Genomic DNA, 19,268 nt, shown 5'->3' on the forward strand with positions numbered 1-19,268 from the left:
ATGAAATGATATAGAAGCAAAGTCCTGAGGTCGTCACCACCACCCCCTTCTATTTGAATACTTCTAAATGGTGGAGATCCACACCCGTAAGCCATATATATTCTTGTATGGAACCAAAAATCAAATCAAATCAAAATGGGACCATATGAATGGCGAGTTATGGGAGAGCTTTGTTTGGGAGACTTCGTAACAGCATCCTGTTACAATTACTTCTTGTCTTTACTTCGGTTTATTTACTCATTAGATTCATACACAAGGTTATTGTCAAATCATTCCGTTTATGTATTTTTCTCTTTTCATTGCTTGGCCCATACGTATCCATATATGTTATTTTCTTCTCTAGGTAGGATTGATGTCTCGTTGACTTATTCGTCATTTCACCTTCCCCCAATCATGTATCAAAAGTTACACGTAATTATTAAATTGGTTGCAATGCATTACATTGAATCCACAGTGAAATAAAAACCGATAATTTCACAAGTGAAATATATGTGATTATTTCATTCATATGGTGTCATACAACAATAGGCCTTGTCAAAAAGTCGATAACAGATCAAAATCAAATTTTCAATGCGTCTAAAAAAGATATAGTTATTTACATTTTCTACTTATATTTATATTAAAAAAAAAAGTAATTTGCCAATTTAATAAAAAGGAGAACTAATCAAAGAAGTCAAATATAAAAAATCATTCAGCTCGCGCATTTGTAAAGTGTGTTGTTCGGGTCACTCGTTAAATATTTTTCTTTATTTGAATTCTTCGATTGGTATCAAAGACAAGAAAATCTAAAAGTAAAACTTTTTTAAATACACATTATCTTGGATAGCTATTCAAAAAGGTCACATGGTTACCTGTAGTTGTTAATTTCTGTGTCATTTTAGTCTCTTGTGGAGAGTTGTATCATGGGCAATCATACCACATCTTCTTTTTTATATTTGCCTCAAACATCAATAAAGAAATGTGTGTTTCGTCTACATACGACTCATCAGTTTTACCCAAATTAAAGCAGAGGGAATTCCAAAACAAATAAATAAAGGCAACAGAGAACAAAAATCCTGGTTTCAAACTAAAACCAAGGAAACAATCAAATCATAAAGAATTTCAAAAGAGAACAAAAACATTTTCTTTGATACAGTATCCAATTGAGGATCATATATGAGTTTATCCCCTATCTAGTAAGAAAGTTTTACAATAAATCTAACTTACTTTCACTTTGCTCTAAAAGAGAAAACCAGCATTTTACACATTTACTCAATTATTAGTAATAGTATAAACTAACATTTTATAATATCGTAATGTTTGTTCTTTTAGCGAATCGCAAATTGCTGAAAGTGTTGGTTATCCTTGTGTCGACGTTTAATTTTTTTGCACTTTTGACACGATAAAGGATATGTGTCAATTCCAATCCTACTCAAGTGTTTAGATTTTGTATGCTTTTTTTTATATTTTGTAATGTATTTGACTATTTTCTCTACTTTTTCTTTAAATTTAGCCCTCGATTTTTTTTTCTATTTTTGCCTTCTTTTCGTTTTTGTTTCTTATTTGTCCCTATCACCTATTCTGCGTTTCTTTATCCTTACATTTTTTTCTATTAACCCCATCATAACCCTCGTACAATATTTGTTTATATTTACCTTTGATAATTAAGGCTGTGTCATTGTCAAATGCCGATCCGTTACACACATCACACAGAGAAGGATTGCCTGGAAATTGTGCTACAAAAAGAAATGCATAACATTGTAAATAGTGTAAAATATACTCACACATATCATATGTGGATTCTTATTCTTTTCATAACGCACAATACGTCATTGTTAAATACAGATTGTAATTTGTTAAGTTTCCTTAGCTGTCGTATTTAAGAAGGTATTAAGGGACCGATTTGTCGGCTCTCCTTTGATTCCATTTGAGAGCATGGTCTCGTATTTAGGCATTAAGGGACTGATTCGTCGGCTCTCCCTTGACTCCATTTGAGAGTATGGTCTCGTATTTAGGCATTAAGGGACTGATTCGTCGGCTCTCCCTTGACTCCATTTGAGAGTATGGTCTCGTATTTAGGCATTAAGGGACTGATTCGTCGGCTCTCCCTTGACTCCATTTGAGAGTATGGTCTCGTATTTAGGCATTAAGGGACTGATTTGTCGGCTCTCCCTTGACTCCATTTGAGAGTATGGTCTCGTATTTAGGCATTAAGGGACTGATTCGTCGGCTCTCCCTTGACTCTATTTGAGAGTATGGTCTCGTATTTAGGCATTAAGGGACTGATTCGTCGGCTCTCCCTTGACTCTATTTGAGAGTATGGTCTCGTATTTAGGCATTAAGGGACTGATTCGTCGGCTCTCCCTTGACTCCATTTGCGAGTATGGTCTCGTATTTAGGAATTAAGGGACTGATTCGTAGGCTCTCCCTTGACAACATTTGCGAGTATGGTCTTTAGGAAACGTTGATAGTCATTCGGAAGGGGAGGATTACTGATCCATATCAAGAGATAGAAATATCTCTTACACGTAAATGACACCCTTGTAGATTTCAAAAATATGCAGGCTACTCCCGGTACATGACAACGCACATAACCGCAAAGTGGCAAAGGGATTAATATAAATTCCAATAACTTTCCCAATCCACTTTAAATAAATATGTTTTAAAAACGATCAAGGGAAATAACCACTTCATTCATTAGTACGTTTGTGTCAACCAATTTCTAAAGCTTCTTTGTTTCAGGTAAATGTTAAATTCCATTGATCAATCTTGCCTTTTACAAACGATTAATTGATTTAAAGAGTTTCTCCCTGAACCAGTGTGTACCACCAAGGTAGTACCCAACACCGTCACTGAAATTAATTTTGTTCGTTTAACTTTTATAAAATTTTGACAAAGTATTTACTTTGACCCTTTGACAAAATTATAAAAAATATCAAAACATTTGAAACAACCAATTTATCAGAAAATAACACTGGTTATATAGCAGTTTGACGAACACTAGTTTTGATCATTGCGAAGGTTAATATTCCCTTAAACAACACAACGTAATTAAAACGTTTAGCTGATTTTACAGAGTTATCTCCGTGTAGTGCTAAGTACGTATCACAAGCCCAGCAGTCAGCACTTTTTGTGCTGACATGAATTGTCATTGATATGGTTATATTTATAAATTTACTGTTTACAAATTTTGGATTTTTTTGAAGAACTAAGGCTTTTCTACCTCCGGCATATATTACCTTAGCTATATTTGGCAAAACTTTTAGGAATTTTGATCCTGTAGCTCTTTTACTTCGTACTTTATTTGGCCTTATAAACTTTTTTGGATTTAAGCGTCACTGATGAGTCTTTTGCAGACGAAACGCGCGTCTGGCGTATATATTAAATTTAGTCCTGGTATCTATGATGAGTTTATTTACAACCACTGGGTCGATGCCACTACTGGTGGAGATTTATTTCCGCGAGGGTATCACAAGCCCAGCAGTCAGCACTTTTTGTGCTTTATTGTGCTGACATGAATTGTCATTGATATGGTTATATTTATAAATTTACTGTTTACAAATTTTGGATTTTTTTGAAGTACTATTCTATCTCAGGTATAGATTACCTTAGCTGTATTTGGCAAAACTTTTAGGAATTTTGATCCTCTAGCTCTTCAACTTCGTAGTTTATTAGGCCTTTTAAACCTTTTTGGATTCGAGCGTCGCTGATGAGTCTTTTGTAGATGAAACGCGCGTCTGGCGTATATATTAAATTTAGTCCTGGTATCTATGATGAGTTTATTTATAACCACTGGGTCGATGCCACTGCTGGTGGAGATTTATTTCCCAGAGGGTATCACAAGCCCAGTAGTCAGCACTTTTTGTGCTGACATGAATTTCATTGATATGGTTATATTTATAAATTTACTGTTTATAAATTTTGGATTGTTTTGAAATACTAAGGCTTTTCTACCTCAGGCATAGATAACCTTAGCTGTATTTGGTACTTTTAGGAATTTTGATCCTCTAGCGCTTCAACTTCGTACTTTATTTGGCCTTTTAAACTTGTTTGGATTTGAGCGTCACTAATGAGTCTTTTGTAGACGAAACGCGCATCAGGGGTATATTTTAAATTTAGTCCTGGTATCTATGATGAGTTTATTTGCACCTTAAATAGTTTCCAAATGTGCTTAATTGTATAATCATAGTCTTTCATTTATTCTCAGATATTAAATTGAGAGTATAAATTCAATGTGATTCGTTCGTATCAGCAGATTTTACTGTTATAAAAAAAACTTTAACCAAGCGTATGACATTTAAATCATCGTTATAGATTCATTTTCTTATAGCGTACTGACACCATGTTGTTCTGGACAACAAATATATAAATAATGCAATACGTACCATATGTATTACACATGTAAAAAAAACATATTAAACTCCACAGCTGCAACAAGTGTGTTAAGATATTCCTCCACTCGAGAAAGCTTGATTTTAAAATTTAAAGCGCGAAACTTGTCGATTTTTTTAAATGATTAAAATGTAACTGTCAAGAGTAGAGGAAAAACGTAATATTCGAGTTATTGTGGTGGATTATTTTTACCTTATGATTTTATTCCTTCTTTTTTAAGATTTGAAGAAAGTTATGTACTTTTTATATGGCGTCTCACACCGATCAAGAAATGTGAAAAAAAGAGCAAAATTTAGGGAAAACATGTTATGCCTACATAGAACTAAAGGTATACAAGGTAATAATTAATAATAGCGACTTACCCCATTCTGACATACAATAAACTCTTAAATCTTTACTGGTATTGTACATTATGTCTCTCATACAACGGTATTCGAATAAGTCATGAGCAATGCATCGTCTAAAAATAAAATTAAAACATGGTCATTAGCATTTACCTCCTGATATATCACATATTTTCAAATATTAAAGTTAAAATGGTCCTTTATATTTTTGATATTTTTGTAATTCATACTTTGGAATCCTTTGGTTGTATGAAAGTTAAAAATGAGGGAAAACATAGCTAACTTTTTGGTTGAAACTTTTAACTTCAGGTCATATTTAATAACTGTGAAAGCACACATGATGACTAACAATCTGTAAATAAAAGTACTATTGGACATTTAAGGTAATATGCTAAGACATAATGGTCACAGCGAATGTTTTTAATGAATATACACTTCATTTTATTTGTGCATTTGAAAAGCAGGTTATATTGGACCAATACGTAAATTACTGTGAAAAAAAAAAGTATAATCACAAAAATACTGAACTCAGAGGAAAATCAATTCGGAAAGTCCATAATCACATTCAAAATCAAATAACAAAACGCAACAAAAACGAATGGACAAGAACTGTCATATTGCTGACTTGGTACAGGCATTTTCAAATGTAGAAAATGGTGGATTGAACCTGGTTTTATAGCTAGCTAAACCTCTCACTTGTATGACAGTCGTATCACATTCCGTTATATTGTCACCGATGCTTGAATGCATTACTATTTGTTGGATACCAAGTTTCGTGGGTTTCGTGGATACTGATTTGAATCACAAATTTAAAATGTTCTTTAGACTAGAATACAGCTTGTGGTTAAACTACGAAAACGAGTATCAATGAAAACAAATGGAAAATGCAAGTTTTCACCGGTGAATTGCATTCTGTGGAATATTCAATGCAAGAAATGCATTAATAACATTAATAACATTTAGTATTATCATCATTTCTATATATAACTATATACTAGTAATATACTGCAAACTGGTTTTAAAAGCTTGCAGTTTTTTTCTGACACAAAGATAATTATTGTGATTTAACAAATCACTAAGTTTTATAACCAGTGAGGTTAACAAAATGTGAGTCAGAAACATATTCACTTATATGATAAGTAAAGAAATATTGAACAAATAAACGATTCAATGTAAACTAAATATGAGAAAGACCATTACAATTTTTAAATCATCGTTTTAATCATAGGATAGATTTTATAAAACAACAAACGAATTGAAAACAACTGTTAAATTTCTAACTTGGTTCAGGCAAATGAAACAATGTTAACTCACCGTACAACGTAAAATCGTCCACTTCTTGTATAGCATTCCCAGTCCGTTTTATTTTCACCACCAAAATTCTCAGTTAACACAGTGGTATCATTGCCTCCTACGTTATATGTTTGGTTGACATTTTTTTCGTCACAAGGGCAAAGGTCATAGGTTTTGTTATGAAGGGTACAAGGAAAGCCGCAAAATCCATGAGGGCCGGTAGCTGTCAAATTCAAAAGGATTTACTGCAGGTTACTGACAAATGTTCAATGTTTTGTCAAATATGAGGAATAGAACTGTTTTTGGTTTATTCATGTTTTGATTTTTAACGTAGTTGTGACTGTTTAGTCTTCAAAATAGTCAATAAAGAAAGTACTATTTTGTACATGATGCGTTTTAGACAATGCTTTCTCTGCATATTCCTTCATCAGATACTTTGAACTCCAAAATTTAACGCCAATTATGTGTAAAATGAACTGAAAATAAGTCAAGCCCCCCCCTTTTTTTTTTCTTATAAAAAAGAGAAGCTATATGACCAAGGGGAATCGTCAAAGAAAAGTCAAATGCTGTCACAGTCAATTATGAGGGATTGTAAAGTTTCTTAATACCTTCAATAATTAAAAATGATGAATTAAAGGAGGGTGTGTAATGAATCATTAAAACAACCTCTTTAAAAACTAAGCCGTTGTTTAACTTGTGGACAGTCAATCCACCTGCAACCATTATGACGGGGTTTTCTAAAAGGCAAACATAACTGGATTTGTGTCGATCAAAACCATACACATGCACGGGTTGTTGTCTCCTTGACATATTCCCACTTTCCATTCTCAATTTTACATCAAAACTAATGTTAATGGAGTACCCGTCACTTTTACTGATGACATTTTGATTTGTGAGGTAAAAAAAAAAAACAACAATGCAATCCAAATGTATTCAAGAGATCAGTTATATAATTACACATGCATGAAAAGGGAATTTTCTTATTTCTTGGGCCTTTAAAATATCTTTATACGTTTTTCAAATTTTAGACGAAAAACTACAATATTGACTTGTTTCAAATTTGTATTTCTCTACGGTATGGCTTTTTCCTCATTCTGTATGACCATAGACAACAATATTGTTACATAATTCTACAGTTTACTTAAAATAGAGTTCGAACTTCATATCCTTATATAATGTTTCGTTTAGGTACGATTTTTCTTCTTTCTTGTTGTATATGTTTCCGTCGTTGAGACAAATAAAAAAAAACAGATAGGAAACTATAAACTCTTCTATTAAACGAAAATTAAATTTTGTTTTAGAAATAATAGTATGCAATTAAGATAATGTTTAGATAAGAGAAAAGGCGCATACCTGGTGTACATATTGAACTGATGAGACCCTCTAAAATTGATGAGAATCCATCAAAATTGTCTATATGGAAGACATAGCTGTTATCAGATGCCAACTCTTGTACAGCTTCCAAATTAACACCGGGTCCGACATGCACAACTAACATCTTGACATTTGTATTCTTTAAGCTATTAGCTTTGCCAAACATATCGCCTCTGCTATTACCGTCTGTTATAACAACTGCAAATCTATTGTCCACTGCACACGGGCGTCCTGCACCATTGCCCGCACTCTCGTTAAATATGTTCTTCTCTAAGTACTAACCGAATAGAATATGAAAGAAGGAAATAAAAAGCAAAAAAATATTAAACATAAACATATAATATTCAAGCATATTCGTTTCTGATAATTTTTATGTAATCTAAATTCATACGCCCACTTGTATACTTATAATTGATTACGAAAAAAAACGGCAGTGATGTATAAACCAATTTAACTGCAAAGTTATGTGATGATAATTAGTTCTGCTTTAAAAACCTCAATAGCCAAATAGACGTTTTTCCTATTATTATTATTAGACACCGGAGTTTACAACCACTTGGCCGATGCTACTGCTGATGGAGCTTAATTCCCCGAGGGTATCACAATCCCAGTAGTCAGTACTTCTGTGTTGACTTGACTTGTCATTGATATAATAATGATAATAAATTTACTGTTAACAAGATTTCGAATTTTTGAAATACTAAGAATTATCTACCTCAGGCATAGATTACCTTTGCTGTATTTGGCAAATTTTAAGGATTTTTTTTGTCTTCAAGGCTCTCCAATCTTGTGCTTTATTTGGCCTTCTTTTATTCAAGCGTCACTGATAAGTCTTTTGTAGACGAAATGTTTGTCTGGCGTAAATATTAAATTTCAATCCTGGTATCTATGATGAGTTTTTTTACAACCACTGCGTCGATGCCACTGCTGGCGGAGATTTATTTTCCCGATGATATCACAAGCCTAGTAGCCAGTACTTTTGTGTTGACTTGAGTTTTATTGAAATGTTCATGATAATAAATTTACTGTTATCAAAATTTTGAAAAACTAAGGATTATCTACCTCAGAAACAGATCTACCTTAGCTGTAAGCTGTAGCTTGTCAAAACTTTAGGAATTTGGTCCTCATTGCTCTTCAACCTTGTGCTTTATTTGGTCGTTTATAGACAAATTCTCGTCTAGCGTATACATACAACAGATTGATACTTGTGTAGTATTAAGTTGAGTTAGATTGTTTAAATGTTATTCTTCGTTGTATCCATTGTATCTAGGATTTTGTTCATAATTGGGCTTTCATTAACAAAATATTTCGTATTTCGTATGATTGAGCGTTAGGATAATCAAGATATCATCACTTACATGGGTGTGTTAGTTATCACTTTCAGTCTTTAACCCTTATAAGTAAATTATATTTTGATTCATATACTGTGGATTCATTTATTTTCGTGGGTACTAATTTTCGTGGATTGAACAAAACTTGGACTTTCGTGGATATTTAATTTCGTGGTTCTGCTTAAGTATGCATGCAAGTCTATTAAAAATTTGTAATTCGTTGATCATTTAAATTCGTGGTTCATCTGTACCCACGAAATCCATGGAAATTGGTATCCAACGAAAAATAATGAATCCACAGTATGTTGACCCCTTCTTTTATATTATTTTACCTCAAATCCTGTACCAATATTAGATCTGTCTCCACTATTTGTTATTAAATCTATTGCAGTCAGAACACCAGTAGTAGTAACGTGGTCGTTTAAATCAAATTCCGCAGTTTGAATGGGTTGATCAGAAAACTTAACTACTGCAAACTGTGCACCATTCGGTCCAATATTAGGAAATCTCTGGACCACATTTTTAACAAAAGTTTTTATCTTGTTAAAATCATCAATAGTTACGCTACCGGATTCATCGAGTAAGAAGGCAATGTCAGAGCAATTCAAACAGTTTTCAAAACTTGAAGCACCTAGAAAAATAGATATCAAATGTCAAAATCGAAAGATCAAACACATTACAGCTAATTTCTTAATGCTTATGGAGCAAAACTTTGGTTGGTTTGCTTGCTTTTTTGTATAAACGTTTACTCAAGCTTTATAAATAAGAATAATATCTTCAATCAATATATATATATATAGGCATAATTAAAACTGTATATATTATAATTATATTTAGTGTGCGTTATACCAATTACAACTGTACAATATACAAACAAAGCCAGCAATCTATTTTAAGACTTGCATGAATAAATTAAACAAACCGACATATTAGGTTACAATGTCACTTATATGGAAATAGCAGTGCTTTTATGCCTTTATCACTATCAATTTGTATAAATAAATCATCAAAGATGGACTAAAAATTACGGGTGTAAGGTTCGTGGTTAAGAGAACTCAATAATATTGAAGAAAATGTTATAGTCATTTGGGTAGACACAACATCACTCACAGGTAAAAAAAAAATTAAAATTATCATGTTCTTAATTTTCTTATGATTGTGTTGTATGAGTGCCAATGAGACAACTCTCCATCCAAATAACAATTTACAAAAGTAAACAACTATAAGTCAAGGTACGGCATTCAACGCGGAGCCTTGGCTCACAATGAGAAACAACCTATAAAGGGCCCCAAATTACTAGTGTAAAACCATTCAAACGGGAAAAACAACCGTCTAATCTATCTATATAGAAAAAAGATAAAAATAAATTAAAAATGTATTTTCCTGAATGATCTCATTTTCGAAAACAAATCGGTAGTGTTCGAACTATGTACCTCAGTTCATTATTATTCAACACTAAAAAGCTTACCTTTAATTTTTGTAACGCATACACATATAGTTAGCAATACGGGTCTTAAGAATGTACACCTCAGAAGAGCCAAAAATTTCTAAAATTATACCTTTTTTTCTTAACCTGATTTTTGGGTTTATAAGACTGTTACAAAATAATTAATGAAAAAAAATCATATGGTGGTGCACTTTTTTTTTTTTTTTTTTTTTTTGGTACGGCCCTTCGGAAATGCCCAATTTCGTTGATTATACCATTTTTCAACGATTTTATCTATTTTTGGGCTATTATAGTAAAAAAATCACAGTTCCGGAATTAAACTTTGTTTCATACTTCCTATAAAAGTGAAGTGGACCAATCTGAATAAATTTTACTTAAAAAAAAACAATATGTAGGCGTAAATATTAGAAGGTTTATCATATTTTGACGCTTTTTCGTGTAAAATTTACCATGCTGTAATTTTTTTATTTTTGTGATTTTTCTCAGTTTTAAGAAAAAAATGGGTATAACTTCAACTTTTCTTTGTTATAAATGATTGAGAAAATACATATCTAAGAAATTTGAAAAGAACAAAATGATATGTGATGTACATGATTCTTGTAAAATCATTTTTTGTATCTCTCACCCTTTTTCTCAAAATATTGGCTAAAACACTGACTTTATTGGTCGTAAAATTTGAAAACAGGATTACTCAAAAACCATTCTTTGTAAATAAACACTATTTTTACACATTTATGTTTCATTATAATATTTTTGAAATTCATTGATATTTTCCACTTGTATCACATGTTTTGGAAATAATTAAAGAACAAGACTGAACGAGACTGAAAAAGAATACATCCTTAAAATATGCATGTTCCAATACAAATCTTGGTTGTTTAGGTAAAACATATTTTTAATTCTTTTGAATAATTATTATATGTTTCGATTTATTAACACGTTATTAGAAAAAAATCAAAATCACAAAAATACTGAACTCAGACGAAAATCAATTCAGAAAGTCTATAATCGCATGGCAAACTCAAATAACAAAACGCATCAAAAACGAATGGACAAGAACTGTCACATTCCTGACTTGGTACAGGCATTTTCAAATGTAGAAAATGGTGGATTGAACCTGGTTTTATAGCTAGCTAAACCTCTCACTTGTATGACAGTTGCATTAAATTCATAGATTACATGTTTGTGGAAAAATGAAGTAAAAATGTGTGACGCAATATGTTAAATTGTTGTAATTAAAATTGAAGCAATGCTAAAGCTGTTGTTAACATACGACATGATGTTATATGTTATAGGTTATATGTTATATGTTATATCAATATTTTTTAATCAATTTTTTATCAAGAAATTAAAAATAATAATTGTAAAAAAATGCTTTTTGACTCAATAAGCGTTTATAAAGGTCAAAGTACGGCCTTCAAAACGGAGCCTTGGCTATAAGGGGCCTTACAACTACCATTCAAACGGGAAAACCATCGGTCTAATCTATATTATAAAAAAAAAAATGCCTTGATAATTTTATTTTCAAAAGGAAATCGGAAGAGTTCGACCAATGTACCTCAGTTCATTAGTCTTCAACAGTAAACGCTTACTTTTAGTTTTGGTAACGCATATGCATATAGTTAGCAATACGATTCGTAATATATGCATGTTCACAGTACAAATCTTAGTTGTTTAAAATTAACATATGTTTAATTCTTTTGAATAATTATATGTTTCGATTTATTAAGACGTACTTAGATTACATGGAAAAATGTAGTAAAAATGGGTGACGTAATATGTTAAATTATTGTAATTATAATCGAATTAATGCTAAAGCTGTTGTTAAAATACGACATGATGTTATATATTATATGTTATATCAATATGTTTGAATTTATTTTTGATCAAATAATTAAAACAAAATTGACATGTATATTATAGCTTTTTGACTTCAATACACGTGTTCTTGTTTTTTCAAATAAAATGTTCTAAACATTAACAACTCTGTCTCAAAAGAAAAAGTAAAATAAGAAAAATACATATCACCGAGGAAAATTCAAGACGGAAAGTTCCTTATCAAATGGCAAAATCAAAACCTCAAACACATCACACGAATGGAAAAAAATTGTCATAACATGATTAGTCATAAACAATATTACAAAATACTCAACATAGAAAGAAAAAACTAAGCAACCCCATAAAAAAACTTGGAGTGATCTCAGGCTCTCTAGCAGGGTGAGCAGATCCTGCACCACATTAAAAAGAGAAGCATTCTATGTTGAGAATTTCATACAAGATATTCCACAAATGACATGACGTCTATTATATACATCTGGAAAAAAATATTGCAACACTTCCGTTGAAAACAATGGAAAATGACATAATTGTAGAATATGTATAATTTGGATTTTATCAAAAACTTTTAATCCGTTTAAGGTTTAAAATTGAATTTGTGTTATGAACTTACAATTCAGGCTACTTAGTACTATAGAGACGCATCATTAAAGCTGTACTGAAAAATTTATCCAAGCATTGTCTTGTCTTTTATATCGACATTTTTATAAAGTAATTTTAATAGTAAACAAACATTTGACACACGAAATGTGTTAAACTAGGCAATTCAAACAGTTCTGATATGAGTTTAATGCATACAAAAATCTGTATTTATTGTAGAACTACTGTTTTGAAAAGATGGGTCCTGCAAAATTTTCATTTTTTGAATAATACGCGAAAACTATTTCCGTGCAGCCGTATGTCATATCCATGTATCATTAATATAAGATAAAAAGTAAGTTAATACCACGAATTCAATCTTTAACCATAAACAGATTAAAAGTATTTGGTAAAACCCAAATTATAGCCATTCTACAATCAATTCATTTTACGTTGTTTTCAATGGAAGTGTTGGAATATATTTTCTAGGTGTATATGTTTGTAAATTTCAACATTTTTTTGTCTCAAACATCACAGATTAGACTTTCATCGTAAAAACAACGCATCTGGTGAAGTAATATTGGTTCCGTTAAAGTCTATACATAACATAACACATTATATTTTCAATATTCTAAAAGCGCTTAACTTGATTTGCGATCATCAGGAACGATAAAAAAAAAATAACTTTTTAAAGTCATGTTTTAATACTTTGCAACTGTAGGGCTACATGTTAAAGACTTAAAAACATTTTGAAAAATGGTCGGATGATACTATGGTCAAATCTACCTGTGCTATTTGAAGCTTTCGTTCATAATAATGTCTTTATTTCTCAACGGGGAGTTTTAGAGTACTATGTTTTAGATTATGTTAATACCCAGTGGAGGAAAATGAACTCCACACCTTACAAATTCCATGCATCTTATGGCTTATCTGGATTAACCAATTGAAAACAAGAAATATATAAACACAGGTAGACAGGTCGGCAGGTAAGACGCTATATGACAAAAGAAGACCTGTATGTTAACAAAAGTGCCAAATGTATCATAGGACAATTATATCTGAGGAGATGCATGAACACATTTAACAATTTAGAATATATTGCAATAAGAATAGCCTTTCACAACTTTCAGCTGTTAATAATTATCTTAGAGTGATCAAGATTGAAACGAAAAGTACATGTAATTCAGTACAAGAATGACGTAGAAATTAATAACCATCTATCCCCTTACGGCTCTCAACGTTTAACAAGTTCTATACTGAAAAATAAGCTATGAAGGTCCTAAATGATAGGTGCAAAGTCAATTCGAATGAGAAAATACTAACGGACTCCCTTATGTCATAAGCAATAAATTGCATAGGTCGCCAAAAATCAAATTATTAGTACTCAGAAAACCGCCAGGTAAAACATATGTTAAATAATCAATATATGTAGCTAGAAATATTGTTGATTATGTATTAAAAAACATTTTCTGATTAGTTGTGTGTACTGTCATTTGATTTCCAAGGCTGTCTTTAACTGATTGACATTCCAATTCATTAATTATAGCTAAAAGTAAAATCACAAACTACATAACTCAGAGAAAGATTCAAAACGGAAACTTGTTAATCAAAAGCTTTAAATCATCAAACGTATTCGAATGGATAACAACTGTCATGTTCCTGACTTGGTAAAGACATTTTCTTAAGTAGACAGTAGTGCATTGAACCTGGTTTTATAACTAGCTAAACCTCTCACTATGCATCGTTGAAATAATTTTTCAAATGCAACTGTGACTTTGAAATTAATAGCAGCAGTTTAATTCATCATCATTTGGTTTGGGTTATCTGGTTTCTTGAACTGATTTTTTTTTTTTCATAATAAATTCCTACTGAAAGCTGCAGCAGTAACCAGCTTGGTATCTCCGAGCCATGTGCTTATATATTACAGCGAAAACACGTATTGCTGTTTTTATGTAATAAAGCTTAGATAACCAAAGATCATTCTGTGGTATTTAAAAAAGGAGAATAAGTATGCTTGCCAATGAGACAACTTTCCACATGGTGATATCACGTCATGTTACCTCTTTTCACACTTTGATGTTCGTTTAGAGACGGAAAATGTGATTATTTTTATGTTAATATTTTCAGCAATTTCTTTTTCCCGTAATAAAACAAATTTAGGTCAATATCCTTTAAAAGAGGGACGAAAGATACCAAAGGGACAGTCAAACTCATAAATCTAAAACAAACTGACAATGCCATGGCTAAAAATGAAAAAGACAAGCAAACAACAGCACACACGACACAACATAGAAAACTAAAGAATAAACAACACGAACCCCACCAAAAAACTAGGGGTGATCTCAGGTGCTCCGGAAGGGTAAGCAGATCCTGCTCAACATGCGGCACCCGTCGTGTTGCTTATGTGATAACAAATCCGGTAAAAAGTCTAATTCGGTAGGTCACATTCAGGAAAGGGAAGGGATTGTAGTTACGACGTAAGGAACATATCCGATATCATTTGTGATACGGTTATTCCATAACGGTCAACCAACTCGTGATGGCGTCCGTAAAATTTACGAAGGGATGATTTCAACTTCACCATTTGGAACTCTTGGTTTAATAGCTTCCTTGTGAGCAGCAACCCTCTATCAAGAAAATCATGATAGGAAATGCAAGCACGGGAATATCGTATCAATTGGGAGATATATACCCCGTATGCAGGTGCTGCTGGAATGTTGCTACTTAGAAATGGAAAGTTCACAATTGGAAAGCTGAAATCATCTCTTTTGTCGTAAAGTTTTGTTTTTCAACCGACCCTCATTGTCAATTTCTAGATGTAAGTCAAGATATGTGGCCGACGTAACTGTATCTGTAGTATCCGTTAATTTATATTTGTTTTATAGAGTGTGAATAGTTTAATAAAGTACCATTAAATTTATATTTGTATTATAGAGTGTGAATAGTTAAATAAAGTACACATGATTTTTTTTCAGCTTTTAAATATATTAAAAGATCACAAAAGATAAAAAAAAATATTTTCGTATTTAAGATTAATTAATATTTTAGGACAATAATTTAGAAAGGCGATGTGCACCGAGGCAAAGCAGTGCATGTTTCACAGCTGTGACATGTATGGTATATTTAATCCAATAAAGGATAAAAAAAAAACAAAAAAGGCTTGTATATATGTCAGTTTAAAAAAAACACGTTGCGGTCTGATAACCATTGAAAAACAATTCAACGAGATACCAAGTACCGTATGGTCTTTAAGAGTAGACCAAACCCACTTTGCAAATAGCACAGCCATGAAAGTCCCGAGACATTTTTTAAACGATAAAAGCAACAACAAGATTTAAAAAAAAAATGACCAAAGAAATACAATATACATAAAAAAAAAACGAAGACCTCCTAATTACAGGTATCAGACTTTGGAAAAGCACAAACAACATTTGGCAGAGTTAACATTTTTTGCATAAGTCCGACCCTCCCTTGATCCTAAAGAGTTATGAAACAACATAACTAAAGAACAAACTTTAGACCCATTTTAAAAAGACTTTACGCATCAAATTGGCACTCAACAAGCATATTCATAATAAATATAATTTTAGACAAAAAGCAAGTATTTTAATGCTGTCTTTCACAATGTCATTACCATTGTTCTTCCTCAAATAAGTGTTAGGACACTTATGATGTTTATGTACGTATGTTGTGTTTGAAACTTGTATTTATAATATTCAAAGGGAACTTAGTGCCTTGTGCCTTAATATTACTAAACGCTGTCTATTATTAAATTTCATGACACTACCATTAACCGCAAGAATTGGACGTATCTTCAGTTTAAACTGCCTTAAATGTAAACAGATTGACAAACATATCAATAATGAATGAAGAAGTCCATTGTTAAGTGCTTTCTCATACGACCTAGTGGACATTCAAGTAGCAATGGTATAACGATATATGATACGTGATATTTTTGCATGGAAAAATGTTTTCATTATGTCAGAAAAAACATTTCGGCAACAACGGTCTTCCGAAGTTCAAATCTGATCAATCGATTGAGAAGAAACTAAAAGGAGAAAAACTTAAAAATTACTCAAATTGCTCACGACGAAATAAATACAGTTTATATAACTCAATTTAAAATCTTTTTCTTTTCAAATAATATTTTGAAAAGCCATAAAATACGAATATTGAAAATGTTTAAAAATGTATTTAAAAATTGAGTAGTAATTTTGATCGATGATTAAAAATCATCAAGTTGACTATTAAAATACGTTATGAGGTTCGATTCGACAAGAAAATGTCAAAAAAAATCGAGAAGAAGTAATGAATCAGGCCTTGAAGGCATAAAACTTTGCTCAGTTCTCGGAGTACAAAAATCATGCTCGAAACATAAAATCCAGCAATTTGATTGGTTGATTCTTGAGTCTGAGTACAAAAATCGTGCTCGAAAGTTTTATGACAGCAAGGCCTGGTCGTATCATATACGTGTCAAAATGCGATATAGCTATTTTGTACCGATTCAGTTTTCATCATTTTTCATTTTACTCATTCAAAATAGAGATAAAGAGAAGACAAAACGACTACAAAGATAAAAATTTGAGGAATGAAGCAAAACAAAATATTGATTATTTTTAAAGTGTGCAGATTTTGGTTTTGAGCGAGCCAGATCAAAAGACCTTTTTACTATTTTTCATACTCACGAAAAAAATATTTTTAGACACAACAGTGAATAACGCGTTGGTGGTTCGAGGTATAAAAAAAGGCAACGAGGTAACTGCAAGCTAAATCAACCAAAATTAATTATTCAAGTCGATGTGTTACAATCGGATTAAACATGTTCAATGGTTCCATAGTTTGAACTGTTACATGTCAGAAGTATGAAGCAGTCGAACCAAACCCGATAACAAAAGAGTTTCCATTGTTATAGTTTTAAAAAGTTGAAATATTCCTGAAAATAATATAATACAAAGAGAAAAATGTGTGTATTCAAATATAATTTGCCAATTTCTGATTTTTTTTTTTCGTTTTAATCTTAATTATTTGACATTACCTTCAGTCTTTCCTAGAAAGCTGACCAACATTGCCACCATAACTTTGTTCCACATCATCTTCGCTGGTTAGCTTGTTGCAAACTAACTTTGAATGAAAGCGATAGTTTGCTTGAGCATTTAACAGACTTGAAAATCAATTATGAAAGATGCACATGGTTAATTCTGACATACTGTATTGTATAAAATCAATTATAATTACAAAAATGTCTTTGTTTCAATAAATGTATATATTAACTAACACGAACAAAAAGTTAACATCAAATAATTTTTTCGTTAAAACATGTAATGCAAAATTGTTCATGTTCTTATATATATAGATACTTTCTTTGCCGCACACATATCCTATATCAGAAATGGAAAGTTGCGTTTTACTATTATCTAAATTGTGTACCCTTAAGATGATAAATGGTGTTAAAACATAGATTGTAATGGGGATTCAAAGTGTAACAAAAACGGCAAAATTCAAACATGTGTTTGATTTTCTTTGTCTTTGTAGTGTGGCTTTAAACATACTTTCGTTTTTGCATTGTAATGTTTCTTAGGAAATTAAATATCAAATTTTTATAACTGTTTATTATAAGCCGTTTAAGAATTGTTAAGTGCTTTTGTATCCGTATTTGCTAATTCGTGGCTGTCAATTGTAATTATTACGGAAAGCGGAATGCTGGTAGAGAACCATCGGCCTACATAAGTACATTTAACAATCTTAGTTAATTCAGATTGGAGTCAAAGCGAACTGTCACATGCAGGGGTCTTAATTAAAATATATGTGTTGCAAGGCTAAGGATACATAAAATCAACTACTTAACATGTTTAACCCCGCCACATTATTTATGTATGTGCATGTCCCAAGTCAGGAGCCTGTAATTGAGTTGTTGTTGTTTGTTAAAATGTGTTACATATTTGTTTTTCTTTCATTTTTTTTATATAAATAAGGCCGTTAGTTTTCTCGTTTGAATTGTTTTACATTGTCTTATCGGGGCCTTTCATAGCTGACTATGCGGTATTGGCTTTGATCATTGTTGAAGGCCGTACGGTGACCTATATATGTTAATGTCTGTGTAATTTTAGTCTCTTGTGGACAGTTCTCTCATTTACAATCATACCACATCTTCTTTGTTATACTTAAACCACTCGACTCTTTGTACCTGAATCAAATATTTACTAGCCGAAACATTTAGACAAAAATACATAAAAATAATAACAACTTCATTGATACGATACAAAAACAACATAAAGTCTCATTTTAAAATCGAAAACAAAAAACCAGAATCCTTTGTTGTCCAATATGGATACTAAAATGTTTCCTGTCATAATTCAAAATATATAAGACGTCAAAGATTTGTAAATGTTTATAAATGAAATAGGACGACATTGAGTTCAATGGGATAAAACTCATAGAACTGGAATTATGTTTATATACATGTATCATAAACGTCAATGGGTTCAGTGCCTCAATGTCTCAACTTGCTTTTCATAGACGTGACAGTTTTGTTTTATCTAGAGTTAAAATAAGCTGCCGATTCTCGGCTTTGATCTAGATTGATCAAAAGAAAACGACTTCAAAATGATCTTAAAAGCTGAAATCATCTATTCTTACTGCATTTTTCCTATTAGTGTATGCGACGTGCAACTCATTTGGAGAAAGTTGGCCTAA

General features: G+C 31.7%; 1 protein-coding gene across 1 annotated transcript; it reads right to left on the reverse strand.

The window, feature by feature from the left end:
• Window positions 1-1,165: 1,165 nt before the first annotated feature.
• Window positions 1,166-17,760, reverse strand: LOC139496102 (collagen alpha-1(XIV) chain-like). The gene is made up of 7 exons (XM_071284562.1): window positions 17,611-17,760; window positions 9,046-9,344; window positions 7,362-7,659; window positions 6,030-6,231; window positions 4,734-4,831; window positions 1,635-1,715; window positions 1,166-1,218 (listed from the first exon to the last, which is right to left on the reverse strand). The coding sequence occupies exons 1-7, from the start codon at window positions 17,666-17,668 to the stop codon at window positions 1,187-1,189; spliced, it is 1,068 nt and encodes a 355-aa protein (XP_071140663.1). The 5' UTR covers window positions 17,669-17,760; the 3' UTR covers window positions 1,166-1,186.
• Between the last annotated feature and the right edge of the window lie 1,508 nt (window positions 17,761-19,268).

The sequence above is a fragment of the Mytilus edulis genome, chromosome 11 (assembly GCF_963676685.1).
Source record: "Mytilus edulis chromosome 11, xbMytEdul2.2, whole genome shotgun sequence".
Taxonomy (NCBI): Eukaryota; Metazoa; Mollusca; class Bivalvia; order Mytilida; family Mytilidae; genus Mytilus; species Mytilus edulis.

Coding starts and splice junctions, on each gene's coding strand:
- LOC139496102 (XM_071284562.1), bottom strand. CDS start 17,668: ATGATGTGGAACAAAGTTATGGTGGCAATGTTGGTCAGCTTTCTAGGA. Junction 7,660..9,045: donor ATATTGGTACAGGATTTGAG/GTAAAATAATAT, acceptor CTATTCGGTTAG/TACTTAGAGAAGAACATATT. Junction 4,832..6,029: donor GGACGATTTTACGTTGTACG/GTGAGTTAACAT, acceptor TTTTATTTTTAG/ACGATGCATTGCTCATGACT.